General features: G+C 33.0%; 1 protein-coding gene across 1 annotated transcript; it reads left to right on the forward strand.

Moving 5' to 3' along the window:
• Window positions 1-4,149: 4,149 nt before the first annotated feature.
• Window positions 4,150-9,908, forward strand: LOC115968519 (leucine-rich repeat receptor-like serine/threonine-protein kinase BAM3). Its single transcript, XM_031087928.1, has 2 exons — window positions 4,150-6,999; window positions 9,235-9,908. Exons 1-2 carry the CDS (start codon window positions 4,374-4,376, stop codon window positions 9,570-9,572), a joined length of 2,964 nt encoding a protein of 987 aa, XP_030943788.1. The 5' UTR covers window positions 4,150-4,373; the 3' UTR covers window positions 9,573-9,908.
• Window positions 9,909-11,363: the final 1,455 nt, after the last annotated feature.

Here is an 11,363-nt window from a genome sequence, read left to right on the forward strand (position 1 = left end):
TGTTTGCTTGTTTCTACCGTATTGCACCTTAGGTTGATGCCTTTAATTCTTCAGTTGCTTGCCTGAAACCCACCATCACGATTACCAACACTAATTTCTGACCATGGAGTTTGCAACTTTGCACCATTAGCTGTACTGCCCTTAAGTTTGATCCGGTATTTGTAAAATGAATTATACATGCTTCAAAAAGGTAATAAGAGTACACGACTTTTTACTTTTTACTTTTTACCCCCTTTTTTAATAATAATACCTTTATTAGAGCCCATTACTAACATTATTTATATTATGGATCAATCACAATAAATCATGTTAACAATTATGAGCGAAGTTGTGTTCTTGAACTTATTTTTCACAAAATGTTTTAATATTTTATTTGATCAAAGCACTTCCATGACCATGTGATATATCAGCCGAACATTGTCCTTTTTTTTCTTTTCTTTTTTTTGAATTATGAGTCAAGTAAATGTGACTTTTTACAAGTGGAGAATGGGTCATTATTCAATCAAATGATCCAGGTGATATAGCTAAAAAGAAGCAAGGAAGATTCCATCAGTGATGACATTGATGATGAAGGAGCATGCTCCCATAAGACAACATCATCAAATGTTTAGAGCTGTGGAAACAGTCAGCCCTACATATGAGTTCAAAATGTACTATTTAAGATGAATTGAGTGCTTATGTTTTTAAAATCAAAATAAGTATTCATGCAACCGTTATGGATATCATTTCACCTCTATCCTTCTTCATTGCCCAAAGGCTCCATGGCTGCAGGCTGGCCCATTATTGTGCTCCCTAGAAAAGAAAACACTCTTCTGAAGAATTTTCAATTAGGGTCAGAGAAAGCTTTGATGCATCAACCAATAATCTAGAGTCCTTGTTTTCAGGCTCAAATTAAATGGTACAAGGTAGAGTTCCCGAAAAAACAAAAGCTAATGTGATTAGCAACATCCAAAATATAGGTTGGTACCATTTTTTTCATCAAGCACAAAACAAGCCTTGTTATACTGCAATTTTGCTTCCCAATGATCCTAACTCATTGACCAGAAAGGGAAAAAAAGGTTCATGCGGGTTCACACAAAAGAGAGAGAAAGAAAATTAAAGTGATAAAATCCCAAACATGCTCTAAAATCAAAGTTAGATGCTTTATTTTTTTTCTTTTTTCACATTGCATAAAAACTCTTAAAGTGAGAAGGGCGGGCCTCCAGCCTCCTAGGTGATCAGTGATCCCTACTTATTCCTATGCAAAGAACAAAAGAAAGATGGGCCCCAAGGCCCAATGTGTCCACTGCGGCCACCTGAAAAGACAAAAAATATAGTGGAGTTTTTATATGCATGCACAAAGTTGATATCATGCTTGGATAGTTGGATGATCCCCGTTATTTAAAATTAAAAAGAGACTGACAACTTGATAGTTCTTACCAGTCTGGGTACATCAACAACAACGTGACTGATTAGGCTACCACTCTATATTCAAATATACCTTGTATAGACCCCCAAAGGTGCACATCGAGTGATAATGATAATTAAGGTGTGATTGGCCTTGTGATCCAACTATTTTGATGAGCATATAGATATACAAAAAAAATTAAAATAAAATAAAAAGAGAGAGAATTATAATTGTGTGTTCTTAAACAATATGCTTAGAGACATAATGTTAACGAAGGTTTGATTGGCCTTGTGAACCAAGCTACTTTTATAAGCAACATAGATATAACAAAAGAAGAGAGAGAGAGAGAGAGATGCATATTCTTAAACAATAAATCTAAAGACATAATGGGAGCTTTGTAATTTAGTGACATTATATGCACTTACTTATGAGAAAAACTAAGATTTGAATCTCCATCTCCATAATCTTAACTACACACACACTCATGCCTCATCACTCTTTTATTTTTTTTATTTTGAGTGTAGTGTTATAATATTTGAAAATAAGATATAATGGTAAGAGCCTTGTAATTTAATGTCATTATATGCTTTTACTTACGAGGAGAATCAAGATTCAAATCTCCATCTCCATTATTATAACTATATATATACACACACACACGCAAGCATGCACATGCCTCATCGCTCTTTTTCATTTATTTATTTTGAGTGTAGTGTCAAAATATTTAAAAATGAGATATAATGGTAAAAGTCTTGTAATTTAGTAACATTATATGCTCTTACTTATGAGGAGAACCAAGATTTGAATCTTCATCTCCATTATTGTAACTAGCTTGTAACTTCATGCATATGCATGAATACACTTAAAGATATACAATAAGATATATAATATAATTCTTATATATAATTTAAATATTATTGATAGTCATTTTTATATTTTGTTAACTTTTTAAAAAAATTTGTAAGGATATTATTAGGTATAAAATGTAAATTGTCCATTTTAAAAAAAAAATTATTGTGAAGCACTTTTTGTTTTTATTTTTTATGATTTATTTATTTTAAACTCTTTAGTTTTTGTACTTAATAACTCATTTGAATGAATATTTATGATGTGATCCCACATTTTATTCTAAAATTTAGAAATAAAACTCTTAATGAATAAATAATTCAGGATACATGGCGCAAAATTGGAACTCTAATTTAGAATTCTAATTTGAATTTCTCTTAGGTTCATCTATTATTATATATATATGGACTGCACACACACACACACACATGTGCCTCATCGCCCTTATTTATTTATTTATTTATTTTGAGTGTAGTGTCATAATATTTAAAAATAAGATAAAGATAGTGTCCTAATTCTTAGGATCTTTCCCTACGTGATTTTTTTTTAAAATTAGTTATTTGCACGTGAGAAAGGAAAATACCTAAAAACTTAGGAACTTTTTTAAAATAGTAAATTACTCTTTCATCTTGTTTGTGTTTTTAAATTTAAAATTATTTAACTAAAAGATAGGAGTATTTTAAAGAGTTTAAAAATTTGTGTGAGGATACTTAAGTATGCAAAATGATAAAACCCAAACAAAAAATCTTATTATTAGTAGTATAGACTATAGATTACACTTGGTGTAATTTTAAGCAATATTATACCACCCAATATTTTTCAATTAAAGGCGAATTTTGACAAATTCAACGTTGAATTGCATTATCTTCATATATTCTTCATACTTGCAAAATTTCAAGATGATCAAAGATCAATATCCATATCATTAATCAATTGTTTAAATTCAAGTTTTTGTAGTTAAAATAATGCATAAAAGATGAGTTTATGGATCGAATAGTAAATAACATCCGATTGGCATAAAAAGTGGCACGTGTATTAAGAACATATAAAACATGTAATCCAGTGGTGGAATTTTTATAATATGAATTTAATAACAAGTTATTAGGTGTTGTAATATTATTTAGAGTTATATTAGAGAAATAACATATTTTAATTATAGAGAAATAACATTTTTTACAACTTTTTTCATAACCGCTGACATGACTTGTTGTGAGTTGTTATATGTGCATGATAAAATGGTGTTAATATCTATTGTGATTTGTAATTTATGCGTAAATAAATAAAAATCGTATCAATGGTAAGCTCTTGTCAAAGTGATATTACTGTATAGGGCTATGTTATCTATTGTTAAATATAGTGTGTTACTTATTGGTCATTTTTAAAACCAAATATACTCAAGCTCTATGTCATAATTATAGGAGGTGAAGCGCCCTTGGCCAAGCAATTATAACAAACGAACTCTTGCATATTATAGTTCAAAACTATTATCATTGATGCAGAACATTATATATAATCAAAAATCAAAATACTGTTGGTCAAGGTCAAGATCGACCTGCTTTACTAATCTAGTTCAGTATTGATTATGGTGGAGCTCTAGAGTCTAGAACAGTCCATCATCACGGGGTAAATTAATTTTGCATTACTTACTTATCATTGCTACTTTAGATTTTCATTTGGGGTCAAAAACCTCATGTATTGGAGATTCAAAATATGACTTCTCTGCCCATTTGGATTCAGTAATTAAGATAGGAAAAGCAAGGCTGTGTTTGTAATTTTGTCATGTAAAGTAACGAATTCTAAATATTGGTTTGATCAAACGGTCCGTTGTTATATTCATCTTTATGTAACATTGCTTTTGCTTTTTCTTTTTATAAAGTTAAAGATGAAACTAAAAGACACTCTATTTGAGAGTGGGAGTGGAGAACCTTGGATACTACTAATGTATCCTAAATTTGCCTTGCAATTTCATTAGCTAGCCAAATCACATTTGAATCACTTCATTACCTCTATCCCTTCTTCTTGTGTGTCTGTACTTTGTACTTTGTATGTGTCTATGTCAATAGAAACTATATGTGAAATGTGATATTGCTTTTCTTGAATTTGTTTCACTACAACCCACCTGCTCTATATTTCAATTTCCATGGCTGCTTCTGATATGAGGTCCGTCTTCCTCTCTATTCTACTTCTTGTGTTCCTTACATCTTCTCATCCTGTTTTTTCACATAATGTATCTCTCAAAGGGCAAGCTTCAATCCTAGTTTCTCTCAAACAAGCTTTTGAGTCCTACAATTCTTCTCTCAATACCTGGAATGTATCAAACTACTTGTCTCTTTGTTCTTGGGCTGGTGTCCTTTGTGACAGCATGAACAGATTTGTAGTTTCACTTGACATATCCAATTACAACATCACTGGCACTCTCTCACCTGCAATCACAGAACTTCCAAGCCTTGTTAATCTTTCAGTTGCAGCTAATAATTTTGCAGGTTCTCTTCCACCAGATATTCACAAGCTAGAAAGACTTCAATTCCTCAACATATCCATTAATATGTTCAGTGGAAACTTAAGCTGGGAGTTCTCTCAGTTGAAAGAGCTTGTTGTGCTAGATGCTTATGATAACAGTTTTAATTGCTCACTTCCTTTGGGTGTCAGTGAACTTCCCAAGCTCCAGTACTTGGACTTTGGCGGGAATTTCTTCACTGGGAATATCCCTTCAAGCTATGGAGATATGAAGCAGCTCAACTATCTTTCACTTGCAGGAAACTCATTGGATGGTTTTATACCGAGCGAACTTGGTAATCTTACTAATCTCAAGCAGCTTCGCTTAGGATACTACAACGAATTTGATGGCGGTATCCCTCCAGAGATTGGTAAGCTTATCAATCTCTCTCATTTAGACCTCGCAAGTTGTGGCTTGGAAGGTCCAATTCCTGCAGAGTTAGGCAATCTAAACAAGTTAGACACTGTCTTCATGCAAACAAATCAGCTTAGCGGTTGGCTTCCTCCTCAACTCGGCAATTTGAGTAGTCTCAAAACTCTTGATCTTTCAAATAATGTGCTAACAGGAGCTATCCCAGTTGAGCTGTCAGGACTCAAAGAGCTTACCCTCTTGAACCTGTTCATCAACAAATTGCATGGGGAGATCCCTCAGTTCATTGCAGAGCTACCCAAGTTAGAAGTTTTAAAGCTGTGGCAGAATAACTTCACTGGAGCCATTCCTTCAAAGCTTGGTCAGAATGGTAGACTAATTGATCTTGATTTGTCCACTAATAAGCTCACTGGATTGGTCCCCAAGTCTCTATGCTTTGGAAGGAATTTGAAGACCTTGATTTTACAATACAATTTTCTGTTTGGGGCTCTGCCTAATGATCTTGGTCAATGCGACACACTCAACAAAGTTAGACTAGGGCATAATTATTTGACTGGGTCAATACCACTTGGCTTTCTTCACTTGCCTGAGCTATCACTCATGGAGTTACAAAACAACTATCTTAGTGGGCAACTTCCTCAAGACACAAGCAAGGTACCCTCAAAACTAGTCCAGCTAAATCTTTCAAATAATCGTTTGTCGGGGTCTCTTCCTACTTCTATTGCAAATTTCCCCAGCTTGCAGATTCTTCTACTAAATGGAAACCAATTCACAGGAGAAATTCCATCAGACATAGGCCAGTTGAAAAAAGTCCTAACTTTTGATATGAGTAGAAACAACATTTCAGGCAGAATCCCTCCTGAGATTGGTAATTGTATCTTGCTCACTTATTTAGATTTGAGTCAAAACCAACTCTCAGGCCCAATCCCAGTCCAAACTTCTCAAATTCACATGCTAAATTATCTCAATGTCTCATGGAACCAACTTAACCAGAGCCTTCCAAAGGAAATTGGGTCCATGAAGAGCTTAACTTCTGCAGATTTCTCCCACAATAACTTCTCTGGTCCAATACCCGTAACTGGCCAATATTCACTATTCAACTCTACATCCTTTTCGGGTAACCCTCAGCTCTGTGGTTCTTACTTGAGTCCATGCAACTATTCATCAATCTCACCATTAGAATCACACAACCATAAAGGCATCAAGGCTCAAGTTTCAGGCAAGTTCAAGCTTATATTTGCTTTGGCACTCTTATTGTGCTCATTAGTATTTGTTATTCTAGCAATCATCAAGACCAGAAAGGTAAGAAGGAATTCAAATCTGTGGAAGCTCACAGCATTCCAGAAGCTAGAGTTTGGAAGTGAAGACATATTAGAATGCATAAAGGACAACAACATTATAGGAAGAGGTGGAGCTGGGATTGTATATAGAGGAACAATGCCAAATGGGGAGCAAGTAGCTGTGAAGAAGCTGTTGGGAATAAGCAAAGGCTCTTCCCATGATAATGGCCTTTCTGCAGAAATACGCACACTTGGCAAAATTCGTCACAGAAACATTGTGAGGTTGCTGGCATTTTGTTCAAATAAAGAGACCAATTTTCTTGTTTATGAGTACATGCCAAATGGTAGTCTTGGTGAAGTTCTACATGGGAAGAGAGGTGGTTTTCTCAAGTGGGCTACAAGGCTCAAAATTGCCATTGAAGCAGCTAAAGGCCTTTGTTACTTGCACCATGATTGTTCACCTCTAATACTTCATCGTGATGTCAAGTCCAATAACATTTTACTTAACTCTGATTTCGAGGCTCATGTAGCAGATTTTGGACTTGCCAAGTTCTTACAAGATACAGGAACATCAGAGTGCATGTCTGCAATTGCAGGATCTTACGGCTATATAGCTCCAGGTACTTTTCTTTATAATACTATAGATGTACATATCAGTTTCAAACATTATACATAGTTTTAGCTAATAAATTGCTAGCTTAACATGTCAAGAAACTGTGGATCTAATTATTTAAGAGTTCAGATCACTTGTTTTGATATCATGAATTCATGATATATTACCATTTATATCAAAAAAATTAAACTGTTAACAAATAGTGCAGTTAATCATTATCATTTCAGTTTGAAACATTATTCATAGTTTTCAGTTAATAAATTACTAGCTTAACCTGTTAGGAAACATGAAATTAATAGTTTAAGACCATTTTTTTTAAATCATGATAAATTATCATTTGTACTAAAAGCTTAAAAATTATTAAAAAATAGTGAATTCGATCATTTTACTCATTATTCTAACATGAGTTTCATTCGATCCAATTTCCTGCTCAGGAGATCTAATCACTAAGATTGAGTAGTTAAATAAAGCATAAACCAAAGTCAATTTGACTTGGAGAAATGAGTTGGTCACCCGGGTTCCTAGGAAAGAAGTTGCTTTCATTCAAAAACTTATTCATTTTCTTCAACTTTAGGTTTCAAATAACAACCAGATCAATATATAGTATATACATCTCAGCCCCACTGTCCATAAAAATGTACCAAATACTTTCCTTGGGTCCAACCAGTGTATTGAAAGCAGATTCCTGTGCATTCCAAGAAGGGTAAAGCCTAAAGGCTCCACTAACCCAATGGAAAATTCTACTTTTTTTTGCTTTTTCTTTTACTCAATTTCATACTAATGGTAATGGGTAATGAGCCTTGCATGCCTTGAAAGTTGAAACCTTACACCAAATGTTGGCTCACTCTAATTACAACCATCCTTTTGACCAAAACCCAAAACTAAAACCTTAACTAAATGCACGTCTACCAAAGAAAGAATACCCTTTAAAGAATCCAGATTGGGATCCAAGTTTTTTTACTTTCCCTTTCCCTGAACCCTATAAAGAAACATGTGTATGGACTATGGAATACAGACACAGAAACCCCAAATACCTTTTCTTTTCTCACATTAGAGTTTGCTACTTTACTTGGGGAGATGAGCCTCACCTATACTTTCTCTGTAAAAGAATAGTGCGGGTGAGTCATGCATGAAATTCCACTCGTACTTCACAATATTGAAAAGACCCATTTACCCTTTACCTTCTCTTTGAAGTACCCATGCTAAAAATTTAGTATAAAAATATATATATATATATATATATATAAATAAAATAAAATAAAAAAACCCTAAAGGCTTCAACTTCAAGTACCATATCTGTGAATAATTGTCTCATGAATATGCATGTGTGACTGTGATCTGTCTCACAACTCTTTTTTTTTTCTTTTTTTTTGAGAAGCCAGACCAGAAAGTCTGGGAATTTATTCAAAACTTGAAAGTAAACATCCCTTACAACAAAAGCATCCCTCAAAACAAGAGCGCTAATATCAGGTGGAGAAACCTCCAACCAGACCTATAGACTTGTCACTGTGCATGCTTTGTCACTGTGCATCAGTAACCTCCTTTTTACACGTGTTTTATAGCTGTGAAACTCACACACAATAAAAGGAAGAATTCATATATTTGATGTATTATGTATAAGATATATTTTCCTATTCATTAGAAATTGTTCTTTATTTTGGTAAAGTTTAATAAAATTTTAAAGTTGTACAAAAAATAAAAATAAAAATAAAGGAACCAACTTTTTAAGTACGTCGACCTATATCTGACTCTATATTCTCTTATTATGCATTTAATTAAAATATTCATAATTTTTTTAAGTTTTTTTTTATGGAGAGAGAGTTTAGAAAAAATAAATAAAAGAAAAGGTTTTTTTGGTTAAAAAAAAAAGTTTTTTTTTTGGGTTAAAAAGGTTACAAAACGCTTTAATGCTGTCTCGAGTTTTGCAAAAATTTAAATAATGGAGATTCGGATGTACGTAGGACCTTTTTTTTTTAATGTGATTCTTGATAACAATGCTCTTCAATTTAGCTAAAAATATATATTATAAAGAGTCGGATGGTAGTGCTTGGGGCTCATTTGTGGGACGTGTTATCTCATACTCCAGTACTTAACTTTATTTAATCTATTTCTGCATTACAAAATTACTTTTAAGTACTTTCCTTTCTTCCCTTCTACATATTATGGATTATGGTGGAATTCAGCAATAAATCCTTCTTTTTTTTTTTTTTTTTCTTTTGTGTGTGTTTGCTTTTTGTTACAGAGTATGCATACACATTGAGAGTTGATGAGAAAAGTGATGTCTATAGCTTTGGAGTAGTACTGCTAGAACTCATAACTGGGCGAAGGCCTGTTGGTAACTTTGGGGAAGAAGGGATAGACATTGTTCAATGGACCAAGATACAAACTAATTCAAGCAAAGAAAGAGTGGTGAAAATCCTGGATGAAAGGTTGGGTGATATTCCTCTTGATGAAGCAATGCAGGTCTACTTTGTTGCAATGTTATGTGTTCAAGAGCACAGTGTGGAACGCCCCACAATGAGAGATGTTGTTCAAATGCTTGCAGAAGCTAAACAACCTAATACATTTCAAATGCAATGAGAAACACAAACAATGATCCAAAAAAAAATTGTCAAACATGATGGATATATGACTTGTTAAATGCACTAGTCCAGAGATATAATTGCAGGCAATATATAGTAGTGCTTTCTTTTTTGGTTTTTATTTTTTTTTTTTTTTGGGGGGGTTTGGTAGCATATATGCTCTATATTGTTGCTTCATGTAGTTAGATTTGAGGGGTTTTGTGGTCAATTGAGTGCAAGTAAACGTGAACAGGGAGAGGTACTGAAAAAGTAATTCTGTAATTGTAATAGTTGGCTGTATTATTGTGTCATCATTTAGATGGAATCACCAAAGGATGTGAGGTTGCTTTTATTACATAGATTCTGTACTTATTTCTTTATCTAAAGGATGTTCGATGCATGAGACAAGGCAGGAAACAATTTCTCAGGCATGGTGTAACCATTTCCATGACATTGGATGAAAATAATAATGGAATGGGAGAATTATTTCCTTCCATCTTTTGTTTCCTTCTCTCATCTCATGATAGAATGATTTTTAATTTAATCATACAATTCTCTATTCATAAATAAGAGTTGAGCTAATTAAATTCTATTTTTAAAGTAATGTTAAAGATACAGCAAATTTAATAACTTATTGAAATGATAATTATAATCATGACAATATCATTTTTATATGGACTTACTAATAATATTATTTTTGCTAACTTACAATTTGCTAACTTAGCGATTATAAAAAATAAAAAATAAAAATTGAAATTTATTGTGTAAGTAGACTTTTGTCTATTCAAAAGATTTCAGCCGAGTTATAGCCATTGGAGTAGTTCTCTCCCTTTTTAGATTGGGAATAATTTCTAGTATTTCTTTGTTTTGAGGATTTAAAAATTAATCGCTTTCCAACAATAAAGTAGTATCAACCATTAGATTATGTCTGAAGCTCACTTTTATTACTTTAAAGGTAAAACATGCAAATGCTTTCGTTGCATCAAGCATTGAAATGAGATGTTGGGTTATTTTATTGAACCGGTAAAATTAATCAATTACCCAAGTTGATTAATAATTCAATTTATGCAATGGTCTAATTATATTGTGTTGGGACCAAATATATTGCTAAAATAAAATTCCATGCAATAGAAAAGTAAGTTTCAAGATACTGTGATATGGTCACAATAGGGGAAAGCCCTAACAAGAAGAAAACCCTAACAAGAAAAATCCCATGTGTGTATATATATATATATATATAGGGTGTGTTTAGATACCGCTTATTTTGCTGAAACTGAAAAATTATTGCTGAAAGTACTGTAGATAAAAATAAAAATTAGTTGAAATAGTATAGTGGGATCTATGAATAGTGCCAAAAAGTGCAAAAGGCTCATGAATAGTAGAAAAAATAAGCTAAATAGTGAAATAATTTTAATTTTTCATTTCAATCCAAACGCACACATAGTCACCACTCTTTGAAGAATCCACTAACAAAAATTGAGGTTACAAGTATGGAGAATATACACGATCTTGAAGTACCTATCTACAATAAAGCCTATTGAACTATCCAAGCATAGCTCCAATCCAGTAGGACTACTCTTCTTAGTGACCTTCATTGTATGTGAATATTTAATTCTTGACCGACTTCACAATCATTCTTCTTAATTGTAGAAGTTATTGGTGCAAATATCTTCGCAGCAAACATGCTCCAATGGTGAACCAGAAGCAACTTGGTATAAGAAAACCAAGGCGCACAAGGTTGCAACAACTTCTCACAATATATGTGTGCTTTTATATGATGACAACTCTATAAATATGTTTTTATACCTTT

Source organism: Quercus lobata, chromosome 11, assembly GCF_001633185.2.
Source record: "Quercus lobata isolate SW786 chromosome 11, ValleyOak3.0 Primary Assembly, whole genome shotgun sequence".
In the NCBI taxonomy this organism is placed as follows: domain Eukaryota; kingdom Viridiplantae; phylum Streptophyta; class Magnoliopsida; order Fagales; family Fagaceae; genus Quercus; species Quercus lobata.

Coding starts and splice junctions, on each gene's coding strand:
- LOC115968519 (XM_031087928.1), top strand. CDS start 4,374: ATGGCTGCTTCTGATATGAGGTCCGTCTTCCTCTCTATTCTACTTCTT. Junction 7,000..9,234: donor TTACGGCTATATAGCTCCAG/GTACTTTTCTTT, acceptor TTTTTGTTACAG/AGTATGCATACACATTGAGA.